This window comes from Lithobates pipiens, unplaced genomic scaffold (assembly GCF_037356315.1).
Source record: "Lithobates pipiens isolate NorthernLeopardFrog02 unplaced genomic scaffold, aLitPip1_a1.2 Scaffold_19, whole genome shotgun sequence".
NCBI lineage: Eukaryota > Metazoa > Chordata > Amphibia > Anura > Ranidae > Lithobates > Lithobates pipiens.
In genome coordinates this window covers 554,370,176-554,393,771 of record NW_027507764.1, presented here as the reverse complement: position 1 = coordinate 554,393,771, position 23,596 = coordinate 554,370,176, and the positions used below count along the sequence as shown (strand labels likewise).

General features: G+C 45.9%; 1 protein-coding gene across 3 annotated transcripts in view; it reads right to left on the bottom strand.

Moving 5' to 3' along the window:
- Window positions 1-23,596, bottom strand: part of FER1L6 (fer-1 like family member 6) — a 276,448-nt gene that overhangs the window by 62,469 nt on the left and 190,383 nt on the right. For 2 of the 3 annotated variants that reach the window (XM_077493299.1, XM_077493301.1), the window contains exons 25-28: window positions 20,485-20,674; window positions 15,976-16,274; window positions 14,687-14,812; window positions 312-360 (exon numbers count right to left, since the gene is read on the bottom strand). In XM_077493299.1, coding sequence (XP_077349425.1) covers window positions 312-360; window positions 14,687-14,812; window positions 15,976-16,274; window positions 20,485-20,674 — 664 coding nt within the window. The remainder of the gene's footprint in view (window positions 1-311; window positions 361-14,686; window positions 14,813-15,975; window positions 16,275-20,484; window positions 20,675-23,596) is intronic. The other variant, XM_077493300.1, reaches the window with a different exon arrangement.

The window sequence follows — 23,596 nt, the reverse complement described above, 5'->3', positions numbered from 1 at the left end:
ACCCTCATACACTGCACTTTTTTGAAGTGTACCTGTAACCCATCCACAGCAGAGGCTGCAATTTTGGGTTGGTAAACTATATTTCTGTGAGTTCAGAGAACCAATGACATCACTGATTAGAGTCTCTTATACTACCATTAGCATTTTGGTGGTTTGACAAGACCCTGGCTCTATGCAAGGCTGCCACAAAGAGCTGTAGACTTAACAGTAAAGCACTGCTGTTTAGGAAAAGGGACTCACTGCCCCATCTCCAATAAGGCAGTTACCACTGCTCTAAAATAGGTACCAATGCCGCACGTTGAAATACTCACATTCCTCGACTGGAGGTGGAACATCCACAGCTGTTGCATCAGCCTTCATCTAAGAGAAGTATAAGAACATTTTAAAACACAAACTTAAAGACATAATATTATATCTAAAGTTACATTGTTACATTTGAAAAAGTCCATCAAGTTCAACCAATAGAAAAAAAATTGAATAAAAATTGTACAGATTACCCCCGAGGGGCAGCTGAGGCCAAAAACTAAATTTAGCCTAGCAGCGTAACTAGAGGTGGGTGGTACAAAAGAAAGAAATAAAAAACTCCATATACAGAATACTCACACTGCACTATTGTCTTTACTATCTCCTCCTCGCCACAAATTAATTCTCTTTTTTATTCACCTTATCCCAAAAGATAAATCCCCTTTTAGCCCTATGACATCATAAAGGGGGCAGCCAAAGTCTTCACTTGGGAGCTGGGATCCCAAAGAGTCCCTCCATCACTTCCTCCAGACGCAAGGCGTCCTCTTGGACACAAGTCCCACACTGATTGTCAGGATGGGGGAGAATTATCAGAATTGAGATAACCTTCTTCCTTAGCAAGTGCAATGACACAATTGTGCAAGGGGAACAACACTGCAGTAAAATTACTGTAGGGCATTTAGCATTGTGCCCCTGCAAAAGGAAGGCCCTGACTGAAAGGATCACTATTTATTTAAGAAATTAAGACAGTGGAGGCAAGTTATATATGTACTTTAATTTACTTTAGTGGGATGTTTAGACTAGTGGAGCTTCATTTTGGGTGTAGTTGTATTTTAATTTTAATTTGTAAAATATTTATTTTTTTACAATAATAAAACAGCATTTAAAAAAAGAAGCGTTTTCCATTTTCTGATGACTATAAGTTGACCCTTTTGGCATGGGACTGGATCCTACTACTATTGAATTAGTGCTGCTGCCTTGCCCCTTTCAATCAATTGCTACAGTGGTATCCCTTATTTTGTCCTCTCTTACTTAATGTTTTTAGTCGCCCCTCAAATGTTATATATCTCCTATCTTTGCACCCTTCCCTCCCTCCTAACTCGCTCTTACCCCCCCCCCCCCCTTTCCAAGACTACCCTCAACCCCACAGAGGTTCAAACTGTCCAATACCTACAACCCTCCGCACCTTCCCAACTATTTCTGATATTATGTTGACTCTCTCATTCACCCATCCTAGATTGGCCTATATTCTGAAATCTTTATGACTTCTCTTATTTATTTCTCCCTCCCCACCCTTGATGTATATTGGAGGATCACAAAAAGTATCATGGACAATAGAGCCTCAAACAGATCCAGTGACCTTTTTTTATATTACTTTGAAAAAAGTAGACAAGAGCTTTTATGCATGAAGGTACTTTGTTGATTGATAAATGCTTTGTGATCTTCTCCTATACAATCGCATCATGTTGTACCATTATGCTTACTTGTATCTTTTTTTCTCCATTGTCACTGGACTTATAAATAAATAATTTTAAAAAATCATCAAAACAACACAAAACATATGTTTACAAATGTATACATGCAAAAGGTCCTTAAATTGAGGTATTATTAAAAAAAATTATAGAACTGAATTCCCATTCCCCAAGCCAGTCAATGGTTTTGCTCATATCTAGACTGTACCAGACTCCACACAGCCCACCAAACATCAAGTCAAGTTCATGAAAGTGTTTGAAGGAAGCTCAGTTCTTTTTGCTGGTAGCTGCCGGTCGGATTTTGACTTTTGCTCTCCCAGAACGCATAGGATGCTATGGACAAGTTGAAGGCTGGCCGCAGGCCAGCCTGTATTTGTAGGAGGAGCCTGAGAGGGCTATTTAAGCCTCCTCCTCTGTCAGGGCCAGTGTCGTTAGGGTTTCTGAGTGGAGGCAGCTGGCGCTCAGGGGGGGGGGGGAGACTGATCAACTTATCCTCCATTACTTTCCTCGTCCGTGCCGGCTTCCAGGGTGGGTAGGAGGGGAGGGTGTGATTCGGCTACCCCCAGCTCCCCTCTCTCTCCCCACGTGTATCGTTCCGTGGGCGGTAGTGTTTTTGCTCCTTTTCTCCCTGCCCACCCTCTCCCCATGTACATTGTCTCCTGGTGAGGGGAGGTGGTGGTAGTTGGCCGGCGCCGGCTCCCCTTCTCCCCTCGCAGGTACTGAGCGCCCGCTGTTTCTCCTCGTTGGGGGGGGGTTCGGCCGCGCCGTCCCCCCCCCCCCCTATGCAGGGCGGCCGCCGATTCTCCTGGTGAGGGGAGGTGGAGGTAGTCGGCTGCGCCGGCTCCCCTTCTCCCCTCGTGGTACGGAGCGCCTGCTGTTTCTGCTCGTGGGGGGGAGGGGGAGGAGATTGGCCGCGCCGGCTCCCCCCCCCCCATGTGCGGGGTGCCCGCCGATTCTCCTGGCGGGGGGGGGGAGGTGTTCGGCCGCGCCGGCTCCCCACCCCCCCCCGCATGTGCGGGGTGCCCGCCGGTTCTCCTGGCGGGGGGAGGGGGAGGTATTCGGCCGCGCCGGCTCCCCCCCCCCCCCCTTACACGTGCGGGTAAATGTCAGCAGTAATCGGTCTGGCAGCTAGCAGTGCCTTTGAAGATAGACGGAGCCTGTATGTGTCTATGACACCTGGGCATAACTGTTGCAAATGCAGGCAGTGGCACATAGCTGTATACGGATGCCTTCCACCATCTGTGTCTATGGGAAGCTGTGTGCAGCTCTGGGGGTTTTCCAGGCATTTAAATACACCGGCCTGTTTATGCTCTATGGGCGTATGCACAAACCAGTGGTCACTATGCACATGGCAAACGCTAATTTGCTATATTTCCAAAGTATTGGGACGTCTGCCTTACATGCGCATGAGCTTTGATGATGTCTTGGTCCGTGGGCTTCGGTGTTGGGTTGGCCCACCCTTTGCGGCTGTGACGGCTTCGGCTTTTCTGGGGGGGCCGTCCGCGGGGGCTGGGGGTGTGTCTGTGGGGGTGTTTGGCCGTTCTTCCGGGGGCGCATTTGTGGGATCAGGCATTGATGTCGCACAGGACTCTCGTCCAATCTCGAGATTCTCGCTCTGGATCCGCCTCCCCCACCCCCCATGTGCTGTGTTCCGCCGATTCTCCTGGGGGGGGAGGGGGGAGGCTAATCGGCCGTGCCGGCTCCCCCTCCCCCCCCCCCCCATGTGCTGTGTTCCACCGATTCTCCTGGGGGGGAAGGGGGAGGCTAATCGGCCGCGCCGGCTCCCCCTCCCCCCCCCCCCCCATGTGCTGTGTTCCACCGATTCTCCTGGTGGGGGGAGGGGGAGATAATCGGCCACGCCGACTCCCCCTCCCCCCCCCCCCCCCATATGCTGTGTTCCACCGATTCTCCTGGGGGGGAAGGGGAGGCTAATCGGCCGCGCCGACTCCCCCTCCCCCCCCCCTCATATGTGTCATCCTGAGGCCTTGTGAACGTTCTGGTTCACAGAGGAGCTAAAATGCTTCACTTAGCGTTTGGAGGTTTCATCCTTAGATGAAGTGCGTTTTGGCTGTGAATACTTGAAGTGGTTATTTTCATTTAAACAGTTGTCACCGGGTGTCCCCGTTGGAGGATTCCCCCTCCAGCTCTTCTTCTAGTGAGAACAGTACACGTTGTATTTTTCATCACTTTCTGACCCATAATTATGGTTTCCAGGGAAAACTTTTTCAAATCTCACAAACCGCATAATGATCTGAGTCCCTTATTGCTCAAAAAAAAAAAGGAATGTGTTACAGAGACACGTTAATATTATTCACGAAGCGTTCTAGGAGGCCATGCAGCTCTTTTAAATGATGTTTGACCTGACCAAACTGTAAGTACAATGTGCAAAGGGCACCCGGAGCAATTTCACACATCTAACGATACTCCTGAGCTCCACGTGCTGGGCCTCCTGGGCTCCACGAGTTGGGTGTCTCCCCCCCCCCCCCGAGCTCCACGTGGTGGGCCTCCTGAGCTCCACGTGTTGGGTCTCCCCCCCCCCCCCCCCCTGAGCTCCACGTGGTGGGCCTCCTGAGCTCCACGTGTTGGGTCCCCCCCCCCTCTGAGCTCCACATGGTGGGCCTCCTGAGCTCCACGTGGTGGGTCGTCCTCCCCCCGCCTGTGCTCCAAGTGGTGGGTTTCCTTCTCCTCACCCACCTGAGCTCCTCGTGGTGGGCCTCCTGAGCTCCACATGGTGGGACCCCCCCCCCCTCCTGAGCTCCACGTGGTGGGCATCCCGAGCTCCACGTGATTGGTCCCCCCCCCCCTGAGCTCCACATGGTGGGCATCCCGAGCTCCACGTGATTGGTCCCCCCCCCCCCCTGAGCTCCATGTGGTGGGTTTCCTCCCCCCACCCGCCTGAGCTCCACGTGGCGGGTCTCCCCACCCGCCTGAGCTCCACGTGGCAGGTCTCCCCACCCGCCTGAGCTCCACGTGGCGGGTCTCCCCACTCGCCTGAGCTCCACGTGGCGGGTCCCCCCCCCCCCCCCCCACCTGAGCTCCACGTGACATTTCTGTCACAGCACTCAGTCTAGCATTTCTGTCTCTGCGTTTCTGTGCAGCGTTGCTGTCTCAAGTGTTCTGTCCTGCATTTCCGTCACAGCGTTTCTGTGCGGCTTTTCCGTCACAGCGTTGTCATAGCGGTCTGTCCAGTTTTTCAGTTATAGCGTTTGTGTCCAGCATGTCTGGCATAGCGTTTCTGCCCCTGGATGCCGGTCATAGCGTTCTGCCCCGGCATGTCTGTCGTAGCGTTCTGCCCCTGGACTGCTGTTATAGTATTCTGACCCTGGACTGCTGTCATAGCGTGCTGCCCCTGGACTGCGGTGGCTTCTGGACCAAGATTTCTTTCATGGCGTTCTAAACCAGGATTTCCGTCATGGCGTTCTGAACCAGGATTTCTGTCTTGGCATTCAGTCTCAGAGTGTTTTCGGGCTTTGCATTGCTGGCCAGGATTCTGCTGTTGTGTCACTGTCGCAGTTTTTCTGTTATAGCATTTCTGGCCCGGGATTTCTGGCATTTCATTTATGCCTCAGCTGTCTCAGCGTTTTCTGTCTCAGCGTTTTCTGTCTCAGCGTTTTCTGTCTCAGCGTTTTCTGTCTCAGCGTTTTCTGTCTTTGTGTTGCTGCCAGCATGCCTGTCATGGTATTTCAGACTTGGTTATTCAGTCTCAGAGTTTCTCAGAGGGGCATTGTTCACTCATGGCATACTCTGGTAGTCGTTCGTCCTTGTTGATTGTCATGTCCCATCGTGTCTGTGTCATGTTTGTACCTGGGTCAGGTAGCTAGGGCTCACATGTCAGGATCTGTCACGTCTATGGATCCATACGGGCTGAGGTTTTCGTTTATTAATTGATTGTTGTCCTCAATCTTCTCGCCCGTATACCATACGTCATACGTTGCATGTTCATTTACCACATCCATACGACTACCCACCACGGTCCGTGGGCACACTAGCCTTGAATTTTCAGGTTATTGCCTGTCTCTGCACTGCAGGTCACTCGAGCTCACTTACCACTTACATGTTGGGTGGGGGGGTTCGTCCGTCAGTCAGGTTCTTTTAAGTGCAGTGATCTTGACTTTTCTGCTCATGTTTCATTCTTAGTTAGGCAGGGGGGGGTATTGTTGTTCTCATGTCTGGTTGTCTGTCATTTCTCTAGTTTGTGTTTCAGGTTGGGCCGTCTTGGCATCCATACCAATATCATCCATGCTTGCTATCACTTCCTTCAGCCCGGCCGTTAGGGGCTAGTGGGTTGGTGCTGATGTCTTTTCACCACTGGGCTCCCCCTTGGGTCAGAAGCAGTCAATAATTTTTTCCTTCAGTTGATGTCCTGTTGTGTTGAGGCCCCGGTTACTGCCCAGGGATGTATAGTCTCTCTCAGGGCGTTTGTTAAGCCACGTCCCCGTGACGGTCCTTGGGGGTGTAGGTTGGGCAGATGTCACAATGGTTTGGATGCCACTCTTGGCTCTGATCTTGTTTGAACTTATTGCCTGGAGTTCCACTTAGGGACATCAGTCCAGTCGTCTTTTCCGATCCCCAGCTTGTTCCAAGTATGGGGGGCTTGGGTATGTCTATTATGCCATGGGGACCATTTCCCCAGGAGGGAGTTTGGCCCTCCTTGGTTCAGGTTTCTGTCCCAGCTGTTGGGTTCAGGCTGTAGCATGACCCGATCGTATCCGTTGGGACCTGGGTCCTGCGTACGGTTTGATTTCTCCAGGTTGACAGTATTATTGCATGGGCAGGGGCCTTATCCGCTTACTCCGTCACATCCATCAGGTTTCCAGCTTTTCGCACTCCTGCTAGTGGTCTTTTTGCCACTCACCCTCTTGGGGGGGGTATGTCTCTGGGCTATTTCATTGGGGTAGTTCGTCATCTTTTGCAGGGGTTTCCTTGGGCCAGGCCTTGTTCCTTTCCCCTCGCGTATCCTCTCATTTCACAAGCAGTTCATTCTCGGGTCTGGGTGTCACGGGAATCCGGCTCAATTCAATCTTTCAGGGGATGTTCAGTTGGGTTCAGGGGAGTGTCACAGGTTTGTTAGGGGGTTCCTTCTCATCGCCAAGGCAGGAGTTGGTGTGTTCTTTTGCCGTTGCGAACACTTTCCGGGTACTTGCGGGATACGTACTGCTGCCGTCCGGGAGCACCTTTTATCTGTGATTGTTCATTACCTTCCCTTCTTCACCTAAATTTTGTGTCTTTTGCCCTCTTCTCAGGCATACTGACCAGCTAGGCCAAGGCACACCTCAGGCCTTGGTTCTTAGGAGTATCACTTTTCCCGCTTGAAGACTCTGACTACAAGTTGAAGGCTGGCCGCAGGCCAGCCTGTATTTGTAGGAGGAGCCTGAGAGGGCTATTTAAGCCTCCTCCTCTGTCAGGGCCAGTGTCGTTAGGGTTTCTGAGTTCCCACCCACCCGTTCCCCAGTTTCATACATTCTCATAGTATTTGGTTCTTATTCTTACATTCAGGGTATGCCCTCTTCTCAGGCATACTGACCAGCTAGGCCAAGGCACACCTCAGGCCTTGGTTCTTAGGAGTATCACTTTTCCCGCTTGAAGACTCTGACTACAACAAGAGGTCTTCCTTCAGAAATTTCAGGAATAAACTCCATTTGGAGGGCATAAGAAGTAACTCATCAATTTGTATATTATTATCAGCTTATGAGTTCATTAAATATGCCACAACAATTGATCATACCTTCAGCAAGGGTTAGTTTGAAAACTTTTCCTCTTTGTTTTCTCTTTGTAAAGCTACTTTTTGTGCGTATTTATCTTGTCGTTGCTGTACATTAACAATGTGGTGCTTTAGTGTTAATATTAAGAGTTTCAGCAGAATATGATTAACAGTACGTAAGTGATATGAACCTTAATTAAAACATGGCTTATTTTTAATCTAAAAGCTGCACAGAAGTTACAATAATTAATCTTTAAATGCAGAGAAAGAAATATCTTCAGAATAATAATGCACGCATCTTCCTGTTATAGCTTTTATTATGAATTACAAGTTTAACTACTCCTAGAAGGTAACTTAATTATGCCTAAATAATTCCTGCTATGGACAATCTAATAGAAACATACAAAACAGGGTAGATGAAAAGCTTTTTTTAAACTGTTTTGTTCCACCATTAGGTTTAATGTTATTATTTTTAATGAGGCCTTTGTGTAAATAAATGGACAGGCTGTTAACCACAAATAACCACAAATAAAAAAGTGCTACTGGTTTTCTATTAACAGAGATTAATCTATTAAGGACAATGCAGCCAAAACTCAAAATTCAGTTGGAAGGTCTTGGTATTCAGTGAAAATATTTTGTTATAACCTGTAATTGTATAAGAATTTTCCTTTCATACATTGCTCACTGACTCTGGGTTTGCATGAGGTATGTGGGAACTGCCAGAATGCTAATATAGAAGAGGAGGGTAGGTAGGTACGAGGGTTAGTGTTAGGGTCAGCAAAGGTAACTGGAGGGTAAGGGGTATTGTGGAAAGGCAACTCAGGTACATGGATTGAAAACTGGCTACAAGAGCAAGTTCAGATGGTGGTGATAAATGGGGAGTACTCGGAATGGTCAGGGGTGGGTAGTGGGGTCCCCCAGGGTTCTGTGCTGGGACCAATCCTATTTATTTTGTTCATAAAGAACCTGGAGGATGGGGTAAACAGTTCAATCTCTGTATTTGCGGACGATACTAAGCTAAGAAGGGCAATAACTTCTCCGCAGGATGTGGAAACCTTGCAAAAAGATCTGAATTAATGGGGTGGGCAACTACATGGCAAATGAGGTTTAATGTAGAAAAATTTTAAATAATGCATTTGGATGTCAAAAATATGAATGCAATCTATACACTGGAGGGAGAACCTCTGGGGGAATCTAAGATGGAAAAGGACCTGGGGGTCCTAGTAGATGATAGGCTCAGCAATGGCATGCAATGCCAAGCTGCTGCTAACAAAGCAAACAGAATATTGGCATTAAAAATAGGATCAACTCCAGAGATAAAACGATAATTCTCTCGCTCTACAAGACTCTGGTCCGGCCGCACCTGGAGTATGCTGTCCAGTTCTGGGCACCAGTCCTCAGGAAGGATGTACTGGAAATGGAGCGAATACAAAGAAGGGCAACAAAGCTAATAAAGGGTCTGGAGGATATTAGTTGCAATAAAAGGTTGCGAGCACTGAACTTATTCTCTCTGGGGAAAAGACACTTGAGAGGGGATATGATTTAAATTTATAAATACCATACTGGTGACCCCACAATAGGGATAAAACTTTTTTTGCGGAAGGGAGTTTAACAAGATATGTGGCCACTCATTAAAATTAGAAGAAAAGAGGTTTAACCTTACACTACGTTGAGGGTTCTTTACTGTAAGAGCGGCAAGGATGTGGAATTCCCTTCCACAGGCGGTGGTCTCAGCGGGGGGCATCAATAGTGTAAAAAAAAACTATTAGATAAGCATCTGGACGACCGCAACATACAGGGATATACAATGTAATACTGACATATAATCACACACATAGGTTGGACTTGATGGACTTGTGTCTTTTTTCAGCCGCACCTACAATGTAACTATGTAACTCCACTGGGAGCCACACACCAAAAACTTCCAACACCGGTCAGTCTCCTTCTGCTGAAAGTCATTATATTATGAAAAGTTTGCAGGGAAAAACATTTTTTTAACCATAACCAAACAGCATCCAGCTATAATTCTTACAGAATCATTTAAACATTAGGAAGCATTTAAGTGGTAGTAAACTTTTTTTTTAACTTGTACTTACAGGTAAGTCTATAACAAGGCTTACCTTTAAGTACAGTGAATATCTCCTAAACTTGTACTGTTAAGGAGATATTCACACTGCATGCAGCCTGTGATGTCATCGGCACATGAGCTCTGAAGAGCCATCCCTTTAGAGCCCAGTGACGCGGTCTGTGACTGTGATGTCATCACGGCACAGCCAATCAGACGGCTGGAGCTCACAAACCCGTAAGGAAAGACTGGGTGAAGTTGGAAGGCCTGTCAGAGGTGACAGTGTGCTGGAGGGCTTTGTTCTACGGTAAGTATTTTATAGTGTGCTATGTGGGTCTTTTTGAGCCTGACAATAGATCTGTGTTTCTTCCAGTTCCAGTAACAGGCCAAGCTGGTCAGCAAAACTTTCAGTTATGGTTTGGGTAGGGATAAAGTAACAGGAGTTCTACAATGGTCACCTGAGATTCATATTGGATCACCTAAGACCAGTGCTTTTTTTCTAAGAGAGTAGGTATAGGAACTCCCCCCTTCTGAATCATCCCTTGCCCCCACCCCCTACCCACCTCTGAACATCCCTTGGTGCCACCCCCTACCCACCTCCCAGTACCACCCCTTTTAGAGAATACCAAATAATTTGTGGGGCTAAATAAGTTGTATGGAATTTTTTTTTAACAAGAAAAGCAGTCAAATAGATCCCCCATACAACAGTAAACTCCCCCATCAAAAATTTACTCCACAAGAGCAAACTATAGATCCCTTGCAGTAACAATAGATCCCACCCCAGCAACAATAGACCCAAAACAATAGACCTCACCCCAGCAACAATAGACCCCACACACAGCAACAATAGACCCTTCACATAGCAACAATACACCCCCCCCACATAGCAACAATGGACCACCTACAAAGAAACGACACCCAACAACAATTGACTCCACCAGAGCAACAATAGATCCCTTGCAGTAACAATAGATCCCATCCCAGCAACAATAGACCCCGCACAACAATTGACCCCACCCCAGCAAAAATACCCTCATACAGCAACAATAGACCCCCCCACATGGAAACAATGGGCTACCCACAAACAAACGACACCCAGCAACAAAAGATCCACCCCAGCAACATTAGACCCCCAGCAGTAACAGGAAAGCTCACAGCAAACAGCAACAATAGACCTCTCCCTCAACAGATCTCTACCAGCAACATAAGACCTGACTGAAACAATAGATCCCCCACCAGCACACCAACAGACCCTCGCACAAAAACAGACCCCCACCAGTAACAATAGATCCCCCATAAGCCAGCATCGATAGACCCTCCAGCACACCCCTTGCTATTGCATACAGTCAGTGACGGAGGTGCCAGAATGGTCTGTATATACAAAACTCTAGATAGCCAAAGCACTGTAGAAATCTACTTCATTGTATACAAATATATAAAAAAAAAAAAAAAAAAAAACTCCACTGTGCTACAAACCAATGAGTGCACGATGTATATAATTTAATCACAGAGTATTGTTCTGATGCTGCAATAGCAAACACGTGATGCCCAAAGGACAAAAATTGTAAAAATGTCTATGTGAGGATCCTACATTGATAGATTGGATATAGAGCATGCAGTGTCTACAGATGTCAGATCTCATAATATTAGAATATCATCAAAAAGTGAAACTCATATTTTGTATAGCTGCGTTACACACAGATTGATTGATATATTTCAAGCATTTCTTTCTTTTAATTTTGATGATTATGGCTTAACGCCAGTGAAAACCCCAAATTCGGTATCTCCGAAAATTAGAATATTACATAAGACCGATAAATAAAAAAGGATTTTGAATACAAAAATGTTGGCTTACTGAAAAGTATGCCCATGTACAGTATAGTATGAACTCAATACTTGGTCGGAGCTCCTTTTGCATGAATTACTACATCAATGCGGTGTGGCATGGAGGCGATCAGCCGGTGGCACTGCAGAGGTGTTATAGAAGCCAAGGTTGCTTTGATAGAGGCCTTCAGCTCACCTGCATTGTTGGGTCTTGTATCTTCCTTTTGACAATACCCCACAGATTCTCTATGGGTTTAGGTTAGGTGAATTTGCTGGCCAATCAAGCAGTGATACCATGAACATTAAACCGGGTATTGGTACTTTTGGCAGTGTGGGGCTGTGGGCAGATGCCAACTCCTGCTGGAAAATGAAATCAGCATCTCCATAAAGCTGGTCAGCAGAGGAACGCATGAAGTGGTCTAGAATTTTCTTGTAGAGGGCTGCGCTGGCTTTGGACTTGATAAAAAAACTGTGAATCAACACCAGCAGGTGACATGGCTCCCCAAATCATCACTGACTGTGGAAACTTCACACTGGACCTCATACAACTTGGATACTGTGTCTCTGCACTCTTCCTCCAGATTCTGGGATCTTTTTTTTTCCAAATGAAATGCACATTTTCCACAGTTCATGATGAGTTGGGGAAACATAACATCTGGTGGTGTTGGTCCACTGTGTTTTATCAAGTCCAAAGTCAGCGCAGCCCTCTACTCTACTCTAAATTCTAGAGCAAGTAATTCATGCAAAAGGAGCCCCGACCAAGTATTGAGCACATACTATACCGTACATGGAAATATTTTTTACTAGTTGTAAGCCATAATCATCAAAATTAAAAGAAAGAAATGCTTAAAATATATCAATCTGTATGTAACGCATCTATATAAAATATATGAGTTTCACTTTTTTAATTGAATTACTGAAAAAAATTAACTTTTTGATGATATTCTAATTTAATGAGATGCACCTATATATAGAGACTAATTTTTATTTGGATATATGTAGTTTCATAAACTTTGAACCCCCGTTCACCACAGAGGTAAGGTATAAAAGTCACCATAGATGCATGAGAATACTGTGGTGTGGTCTAGAGGTGGACACACATATTATTCATATTGCCTAAACTTTTTTCTCCAAAATAATAAAAAAATCTTGTTGTAATTACCGTATTTATCAGTGTATAACACACACTTTTTTCCCCCTTAAATTCAGGGGAAAATAGCGGGTGGGTGTTATACACCGAACGGCTGCCTCGGAGGGGAAGGAGGGAACGAGTGCCGCCGAAATAGACAGAGCCGAATCACCTGTGTACTCGGCCTCTCTCAGCTCTGCTCGCAGTCACACCCAGTCCCGCCTCCTGCCATTGGACCAGTGTTATGTTCATCATAGGAGCTGGGCCAAGGGGCTGGACTGTGAGGCGAGCCGAGAGGAGCCAAGTGCACAGTACATCCGGCTCTGTCTATCTCTGCGGCGCTCGTTTCTTTCTTGGCAGGGGAAAGGCTGATGTGCAGTTGGCCACTAATCATGCTGCAAACAGCGGCAAATTAAAGCAGATGGGCACAAATCGTGCTCCAATGATCGGCAAGGCTGCAGACGGACACTGATCATGCTACGCTGCAATGATGGGCAAGGCTGCAGATGGACACTGATAAGGCTGCATTGATGGGAATTTAAAATGTATGTTTTTTCCTTAAACTTCCCTCCTAAACTTGGGATGCGTGTTATACGCAGATAAATACGGCACTTGTGTTAGATGAAGTGTTAGCTGAAGTTGGAAAATGAATTTATTTGCCTTTTACTAAAAAAATATGCTAAAACTATATCTAATACTTGTTCACAGAGAGTGTGAAAAAGGCTGCTGAGCAATTTCATTACAAGCAAACCGCACTGTCCCCCTATTACATAGTCATAATGCATCTACTGGCAGGATCAACTATATTACAAGGGGAGGGGGGCTAAGAAAACAAAATCTGCTGTGTTAATACTGGTAACAGACTGCATCGCTTTTTTATTATGCCCATAGTTCTTCTTTAATACATCACAGGGGTTGATTTACTAAAGGCAAATCGATTGTGCACTTTGAAATTGCAGTTGCTCCAGAGCTTTGTAAATGCGGTAAAGCTCTACTAACTTCCATTATCCAATCATGTGCAAGCAAAAATGCTGTTTTAAAAATGTCCTTGCATATGATTGGGCATTGTTTGTAAAGTGAAGCTTCACCTCATTTACTAAGCTCTGGAGTAATTGCACTTACAGAATGCAAATGCACTTCCAAAGTGCACACTCAGTTTGCCCTTAGTAAATCAACTCCAGTATGTCTTTGCAGAGAGCAGGATTTCCTTTGCTGGAGATTTTCAAATTTTTGCTTGTACTGATCAGGCTTAGGGTATTGTTTCTGAATATTAATATGCGGGGCGCAAGGCTTCCGGCCCCTTTCAGGACACCGGCGCATGGATTCCATGCGGGGAGGCTGTTTTTTTTGAAGCACCGATTAGAGCCAGAGGCTCTACTAGGCTTCAATATAGGGTGGGCTCGGGGGGGCAGAGAGAGCGCTCCAAGCTCACCCAGTTGTGTTACAATAGCGAATCAATATTAGCGGGTTTTGACACCGGTCACACGATTGGCTGAAAGAATAGGCGATCCTGTTGGATGCCTAGGAGGAGGAAGGGAGGAGCTGGAAGCCACCATTGAGGAGAAAACTCGGAGCCACCACGCTGCCTGCCACCCGCCACGATGGGGTAAGTGCCGGACCAATCGGCAAATGGGGGGTGGGTGCCGCTCAAGTGGGGATGGGTGGTTGTTTGCCACCCCCCAAAAAAGAAAAAACACCAACCACCACTGTTAAGTTTTTATAATCAGACATTTTTGCCAGTTTCGCCTATGTAACTGAGTGTCGCTTATCCCAAGTTTCACAATTGACTCTTATTTCTGGTTGTTGGGTGCCCACCTAGGACCTCCCTCTTTGATGCATTTCATCCAAGGACAGGCTTAAATGTAGATCAGACCCATTCTTGGATGAAATAGTGTGAAGCTAAAAACAAGAACATGGGGGGGCAAGACCTCAAAGTAGTAGGAGGAAAGTTCAAAACTAACTAATATATTGTTTTACTGAGTAGAGAATGCTTGAAACAGAGGTAGTCAGTCCAGCATTAAGTCAATTTAAACATGCTTGGGAAAAATATAGGTCTATATTCAGAAGACAAAAAGTTTAGATAGGAAAACAAAATGTAAAAAAAGGCAGACTTGATGAACTACTTGTTCTTTTTCTGCCATCACTTTTTTAGGTTTCTGTATTATTTAATCGCTGGCATAAACCTGTACACCTATTACAGGTGAATAGCTAAAGCCCTACTCCCATCTCCTGTACATAATATATAAATGAACCTTTTGTTGCTTCTCCATGGAGGCGTAGTATTTTGACCACCAATCTATGACATTTTCTGCAGATTCATCTGCTATCGTTCTCTTCTTTCTTTTCGTTGAGCGCCTAGTGGATCCTCTCACCAACGCCTGCACAGAGAAGAAAAGTAGGAGTGTAAGCAGAGATGACAAAATCTTGTAAGAATTCCATGTGCTGTATAGTGTTCTCCTATCCTACATATCCACCTCTTCAGACAAGTATATAATTAAACGGACTGTATACTAGTCCTAAAAATCTGATCTGTATAGGTTCAGCGTCACAGCCATGGAACATGGCTGTTGGTTGTGCTATTAGGCTTTGAAAGCAGCATATTACACTATGGTGTCAAACCTATTGGGACGCTGCCTTTATATGCACATAAACATAATTTTGGTGGAGGGGGGACTATGGTGTGGGGTTGTTTTTCAGGAGTTGGGCTTGGCCCCTTAGTTCCAGTGAAGGAAACTCTTAAGGCGTCAGCATACCAAGACATTTTGGACAATTTCATGATCCCGACTTTGTGGGAACAATTTGGGGATGGCTCCTTCCTGTTCCAACATGACTGCGTACCAGTTTGTTTCACTTGGGACTGCCTAGCTGCAGACCAGTAAGGGTGTCCACGCTGATGTGCGTCTACAGCCAAATCGCCTTTAATGAGCACATGATCATCAGAACTGAACTACAAAGCAATGGAAGAAGGTAGCCTGGTCTGATGAATCACATTTTCTCTTTTACATAAATACCTAGGGAAGAGATGGCACCAGGATGCACTATGGGAAGGAGGCAAGCCGTGGGAAGCAGTGGGAAATTGGGACTTTACCAACTTGTACCAACAAAAATATTAGGAGAAAAAAAGTTTCAAAAATGTTATCTAAAAGTACATAATTTTATTGGAACAACATTAAAAAACAGGGACAATGTGATACAATATAAAAGTACTTGGAAACACAAACGCTAAAATTATATAAAATGTAAGCTTCTGAGTAGAGCAAGAAAGGGGTTATTTTAATGTTGTTCCAATAAAATTACGTACTTTTAGATAACATTTTTTGCACATTGTTTATACTTATATTTTTGTTGGATTTAGAAAATCCCAATTCCCCGTTCCCCTCTCCATTATGGGTTTGGGGTACAGGAACACATTGTACAAGTGGGCTTTAATAATAATTTTAGACAGCACATTCCAATTCTTACATAAGTTCTTTCATATTCAGTTGTGCCTTGTGCCATTTAATTTCCACCACAGATTGCAGCTAAAGAACCCTACGGTCACCTGTTGCTTAGTGTCTTTCTTCAAGGGAGATTTAAAGGTGGCTGATGAGGTTTTTGGCTTAGGGCCAACTGGGCTTGGGCTCTTCTCTAGGGTCTCATGTGGCCCAGATGTGGGATCAAGAGGAGTAGTGTCCGATTCTAAAAGTGAATATGCGGCTGGATCAGGTGAAGGTGCAACAGGAGGAACTGGAGAAGGAGATGGAGTGGGTCCTGAAGGAGTTTCTTGGGCTGCGTGTGCTTCGACATCTGCATAGATATGATCTCCTGGGTCTTGCTGTGACACATCATGCTGTGGAGCTTCTGAAAGAAAAGATAAGCCTTTAAGCTTTAATATTATGATTCACCTGCACATTTCCATGCAGATCTGTCTGAAAAGTCCATACAATTCAAGATTCAGATAATCACAATAAATTGGTTGTAGGATTCTATGCACAATGGATACATTTGTACAAATATATTTAAGCAAGTTGAAAAAGTTCACAGTTCTATTCTTTGCCAAAGTGTAATCCGTTTTTTTTGGTACATTCAGCCTGCCCACACACGGATCGAATCTCAGCCGGTTCCTGCCGAGATTCAAACCATCTATGGCCGGCTCCTTTTATGGACACACATGGGGTTTCAAAACAGCAGGTAAAAGCTCAGAAAAGTTTAGTATTTAATACTTATTTGCAGTGATTTTTCTTTCCATAAATTATTTTTATTCACTTGCAAGTCACTTGGGATTGGGGTCAATTAATCTTTTGAGGTTTCTCCATGCCACGCCCTAGTCCAGAGGGTGAGGTGGCTAGCAGCAAGACAGTGTTATCCAGGATTGTATGATCAGGCACCAGGGAGAGTGGCCTTGACTTGTCTGTATCCGTTGTTATTGTTACTGACCTTGTTTACCAGCATACTTTGCATTGTGTGTCTGTGACCTTCTACCATTTGCAAAAGCATTTGATACAGTTCCCCATAAACGTTTACTGTAAAAAGTAAGGTCCCGTCGGCATGGACCATAGGGTGAGTACATGGATTGAAAACTGGCTACAAGGGCGAGTTCAGAGGGTGGTGATAAATGGGGAGTACTCGGAATGGTCAGGGGTGGAAAGTATGGGATAAACAGCTCAATCTCTGTATTTGCAGGGCAATATCTTCTCTGCAGGATGTGGAAACCTTGCCAGAGGAATTGAATACATTAATGGAGTGGGCAACTACATGGCAAATGAGGGTTACTGTAAAATAATACATTTGGGTGGCAAAAATATGAATATAATCTACTCACTAGGGGGAGAACCTCTGGGGGAATCCAGAATGGAAAAGAACCTGGGGGTCCTAGTAGATGATAGGCTCAGCAATGGCATGCAATGTCAAGCAGCTGCAAGCAAAGCAAACAGAATATTGGCATGCATTAAAAAGGGATTAACTCCAGAGATAAAACAATAATTAAGACTCTGGTCAGGCCGCACCTGGAGTATGCCGTCCAGTTATGGGCATTAGTCCTCAGGAAGGATGTGCTGGAACTGGAGAGAGTCCAGAGAAGGGCAAAAATAGAATAAAGGGACTGGAGGACCTTAGTTATGAGGAAAGGTTTACGATCACTGGACTTGTTCTCTCTGGAGGAGAGACGCTTGAGAGGGGTTATGATTTAAATGTACAAATACGATGGTTAATTGTGTAGGTAAGCCTTAACACCAATCTGGCCAGGCCATGGTTGAAGTTCTGCCTGATCATGTGAGCGGTGAGGTGCACATGACAGGCTAGAACCAGGCCTGGTTGGATGTTTGGCTATGGCCCTCTCGGAGCCAATCAGCAGGAGTGCCGGGCCCGCTGAGGAGTCTGAGAGGGGGTACTTAAGCAGGTGTGGGTCACGTGTTCGGGGTTCCAGGGTTGTTCGTGAGACCCGTGTGGTCTGTTCTGGTTCCAGGACCGGGGTAGCCCCGTGAGGGGTCCCGGTCATGGGGTATTTGACACCCGCAGCATGTTTCTGTCAGTGGCCCCTCATAGACCCATCTGGACTGGGGTAGGGATCCGTCTGTTCCCAAGTCTCGGAACCTGCTGGTCCGAGGCGCTGTAACTGAGGGAGGATTCACGGTGTCCGGGTGTGCTCTCGGCTTGGAGGGACACCACAGATTGTGGAAGTGACTGGGGGAGGACTCTTCGGAGGAGGGCCGGCAAGTGGCATCCTGAGAAGTGCCTGGTTACTGAGTTGGAAAGGACATTGATGAGTTCACACTTTTCCAGTACCACAAAGGAAGCGGGAAACATTCCAGGTACAGTTGGAAAGAGGTTCCTGTTCATCTTCAGTTGATCAAGTTTTGTGTCAACGTGCTGACTGCCATGACCTCTGGCTAGAGGTCTGTTCAGCCTTGAAGTACCCAGCTGCGAGTGGCTACTCTCTGGGTGGAAGTAGAGACTTTGTTAAACCTGCAGTTCAAGGTACCTGAGTTCTTCACCCGTGCCCTCTGTTCCCTAAGAGACTGTGTTTTGTGAAAGTTCTACCGCAAAATAAAACCTTTTGAAAGGACTTTATCTGTGTCAGTGTACAAGTCGTTGGGTATCAACCCTGGGAACCCCTAGATGCGGAAGAGCAGGCCAGGAGAAGGTAACCAGCAAGCCCATTCATTCAAGGTTATGGCCGCTACATAACTATGTAACCATTCCCCTTTGATAAAAATATATGTATGTGTTCATTTATCATACTAAGTGTGCTCTTCTACCTCACTACCTTTGGAGTGGTACCAAAGAATAGATGGATGATAAACCTTAAATAATGTTGGATGATAACTTGAATGTCAATGAAGGGGTTGTTGAATCGAAGAGTTTGGGGAAAACTAGTATAAACAAATGAGCTGCAAAATCATCCTGATACAGAGATTTATCGGCTACTGTTAAAAAGTGGCTCCAGTGTGTTTAACTTTATGACAGTAAAAGGGGCATTGGGTTGTAAGCTCTAACTGATACCCTTCAAACACATACCTATCGACATCAACCTGTGACGAAATGCGTAGGAAACAGCTACGACATGACATCATCACGCACACCCGCTAATCGGAGCCCGGAGCGGGGCTTTCAGCCTGCTACAGTGGAAGCGACAATAGTGGCTACTGTACATTTAGATGTTATGTGTGCTCACCATACTGCCACACTGCTGCGATCTTGGCAAGTGGTTATGTTCATCAGAATGCTTTTGTACCTGGAATTGTCTGTTTTAAATAAATCGTTTTTTACATACTTCACTATGGGCATGTGCTATATTTTTTTTTACACACATGATGTTGGTGTATTAAACCGGATGGTGGTCATAGGTAGAGTCCAGTTATTCCTGATCCAAAGGATACATCTAAGTGTGCGTGACCATCTATAACTTTATAGTCAACACCTTCTGGTGAGAGGCCCTTTGAATGGTGTCACCTGGTGGTGGAAGTCCATTCTTTCTGACAGGAAGTGGGAACGTGCAGAAATTAAGACTTGCTTTATGGATGCTCAGGTCACAAATTTTAATTGGGACTTTTTTTTTATATACTACATATTTATTTTGATTTATATTTTCAAATCTTGTGTGATATTGTCACCTTTATCACTGAATTGTTTACATATGCACATTATATTTACTTTGTTGTGTCTTAACACAATTTTTTATAATCTGACCTTTTGGATTTAGTGCTGCTTTATTATAATTTATATGTTAACCTATAACTAGGAACTTAAAATTAAAGTGTAAAGTATAAACCCTTACATATACCCAGTGAAGTGACTGGCCTCAGGTGATACACAGAGATGGAAAAAAATACTCCTGCATAAGTTGTACTTGTTTATCTACAGCGATCTTTCCCCTACATCCATTCAACGTGCAGAATTTACACAGGATATCTCAGCTCTGAAAAGCAGGGGGCGGAGAGCTACAGTTTCATCAGGGAGGAGAGCTCTGAGAGCTGATTGTAGGGAAAGGTCACACCCCCCTCACACAGCACACAGGAACAAAGCTGAGGCTGTCAATCTGCTGGAGGTCCCTTCCCTGTCACCATTTTGCTCTTGGTGTCAGAGGAAAATTTGTCCGAAGTGACTCATGCATATAGCAGAGGTACGAGGCAGCAGTCAGAAATTACACTTAGTGCTCTGTATTGCGACAAGCACACACTATAGAGGGATAGGCTTTGTTCATAATCCATGTCTGAGGTTTACAACCACTTTAAGCCTTAATAGCCCACTGGCAGAACATTTCTGATTGTCCTTTCAGTCTTCAGTGAAAGACTTTAAATTCTGTGGCATATATTACTTGAGATTGTCAGCATGAAGAGAGGATAAAATAAAAATTTGTCTTTAAAAAGAAGCGTGCTCTATATATTTAATTTATGTATAACCTATGCTTAACCCTAAATGTCAGGAGAAATGTATATGTATGTAATGAATTCCTTACTGGCAAAAAATAACATGGTAATACTAGTGGTAAAAATATAATATTGAAAATATAATGTATTAAAAGCCCAATTACTGTTGCCAAAAGGCCTAAACTATATTTTAATGGTCTCACCAGAGTCAGGTGGAGGTGTGCCCTCTTCAACCTCCTGTATTGAGGATGGCTCCACCTCAGGAGGTTTATACAAGAACTGCTTCAAACAATTGATCATGTGTGTTCCAACCAGTGTGCTTCGGCCAAACGCTCTCCAGTCCACCACGCAGACACTTAAGGGAGGATGTAACACTTCATTTTCTGGCAGTTCCTATCAGGCAAATGAATGATTCCAATAGTTAATTTGTATTGCAACATAAAAATAAAATTAAAAACAATTGGGACCCCTAGTGGGTTTTTAAAGCAAAAAGGAACTCTGTCTGCAATACTCCCCTCCTCTCTGGTGCTGTCCCAAGGAGTAATTGCATTCCACCACTAAATATTCATTGTCTGTCAGGCTGAATAAAGTCAGACATAATTCAAGATGAAAGACTGATGAAATCTTCTGAGCAAGGGATGTCATGCACCCACCCCCTAAGCCCATGGTCGGAGATTTTGCCAACCAAATCCGTCGGATTTAGTCCGACGGATTGTGTACGAAACTGTTGCATACACACGGTCGGTCCAAGTTATCTGATTTAGCGGTTGCCAAGAACGCGGTGACGTAATTTCGTTACAATGGGACTACATTCAGGCTAGTAGCCAATAGCTTTGATGTAGGAATTTGATCTGAGCATGCGTGGCACTTGGTCTGATCAAAATTCGCTACACATAATCGGAGTATGTCCAACCGGCCCAGTTGGTTGGGAAATATTTCCAACATGTTGTAAAATTGGGTCCGACGGAGATTCAGACGGAATCAGTCCGATGCATACCACACACAGTCGGATTATCTGACGACACAGTCCGATAAGACGCATTCCGACGGATTCTCCAACTGTGTGTACGCGGCATAAGGCATCCTGTATCTACGTACAATTATGTAGATATCATCATGTATGCATCAATTAGAACTACCCATGTAGCCAGTTCTCTGATGTTTTCGGTATGATTGGGTAGAGCCTCTGAAACTTTGACAATGAACCTGGACATGTAAAATGTCTACTATACTTAAAAGACAGTGGCGGCTGGTGATAACAATTTTTTGGGGGGAGCGCAAACAAACCCCTCCAGGTCCTTACCTGCAAACAGAGCCTCCATCCTGGGCTGTCACAGCTCCCCTGATACCCGTCAGCTTCCGTATTCCATCTCCAGCCTCTTGATTGGCTGGAACGTGAAACCAGAAGTGACACGATGCCAAATTTTGATTTGCTACAGCCAAAAGTGGCACTGTACCCCGAGCACAATGTAAAACAAACCAATTAGAGCCTCTGGCTTTAATCACATGCTTATTAAACATTGACGGATCTAATAGACTTCTATTAGAATGGTGCCCTGCAGTGCACTGCACACACATAGAATGATTTTTTTTTAAATAAATCATAATATGACTAACATTTTTTTAACTTTAAGATGTTAAAAAAATGTTATTCATATTATCATTTATTTAACAATAAATCGTTCTATGAATCTCTTTCTTATTGGTCAAAACTTTGGGGGGTGGCGCACCTATGCCGCTACTGCATTTGAGTAAGTATAATCTCAAGGTATGGATTTAAGCTTTACTATGTAGGGGAGGGTTTGTGTTGTTTAGAGGGCTTTAGGTTACAGGTAGTAGCGGTGCTTCCATAAGGGCGCATGGGCGCCGCCCCTCTCTCCAGCCACCCCTCTAGCACCAATAGATAGATTCATGCATTGCATGAGTTTTTGTTTTGAAGCACCCAATTAGAGCCATTGGCTCTAATAGGCGTAAAAAAAGGAGACCTGCGACAGATGCAGCATCGGACCAATGCTGCATCCACCTAGATAAGTATGATTTAAAAAAAGAAACTTCTTTCATTTCTGGGAATTGTACTGTTTCTATCCACATGTGCACAATACATTGATTGTTCCCCTTAAAGAGGAGGGCCAGCTTTAAAAAATTTTTTTTAAAAGTCAGCAGCTGCAAACACTGTAGCTGCTGACTTTTAATAAGCAGACTTACCTGTCCAGGGCGCCCGCGATGTCGGCCGCCCGAGGCTGACCCGTCCCTCGGCTCTCGGGTCCCGGCGCCGCCATTCTATCTAAGGGAAACAGGCAGTGGAGCCTTGCGGCTTCACTGCCCGTTTCCTACTGCGTATGCCAGGGGCGGATCCAGGGGGGGGGCAACGGGTCAATTGCCCCCTCCGAGAATACCGGCAAAGCCGATTCCGCGGGTCCAATCGCGGCCGGTTCCACGGGTACCCGCGGGCCGGTTCCGCGGGTCCAATCGCGGCCGGTTCCGCGGGTACCCGCGGGCCGGTTCCGCGGGTCCAATCGCGGCCGGTTCCGCGGGTCCAATCGCGGCCGGTTCCGCGGGTACCAGCGGGCCGGTTCCGCGGGTCCAATCGCGGCCGGTTCCGCGGGTACCCGCACGGCCGGTTCCGCGGGTACCCGCGCTGAGTGGATGGGTGGGGGGGGGGCAGCTGGGCAGCTTAGGAGGGCTGCTGGCCAATCAGGCAGCCAGCAGGCAGGGGAGCAGGGAGATGACATCATCTCTCACTGCCCTGCATCCCTCCAGTCCTGCCCTCACTGTGTAGGAAGCTGTGTGCAGCAGAGAGATTGCATCATCTCTCTGCTGCCTATCTTCACTCTGGGACCCAACAAAAGACCACCTTAGCAGAAAAGTGACACAGTAGGTGACAATCCGCAATGTGTGGCAGGCTTCGTGGCAAGTGGCAATCCGCAATGTGTGGCAGACTACGTGGCAAGTGGCAATCCACAATGTGTGGCAGACTACGTGGCAAGTGGCAATCCACAATGTGTGGCAGACTACGTGGCAAGTGGCAATCCACAATGTGTGGCAGACTACGTGGCAAGTGGCAATCCACAATGTGTGGCAGACTACGTGGCAAGTGGCAATCCACAATGTGTGGCAGACTACGTGGCAAGTGGCAATCCACAATGTGTGGCAGACTACGTGGCAAGTGGCAATTCGCAATGTGTGGCAGGTGACGTGGCAATCCGCAATGTGTGGCAGGCAACGTGGCAAGTGACAATTCGCAATGTGTGGCAGGTGACGTGGCAAGTGGCAATCCGCAATGTGTGGCAGGCAACGTGGCAAGTGACAATCCAC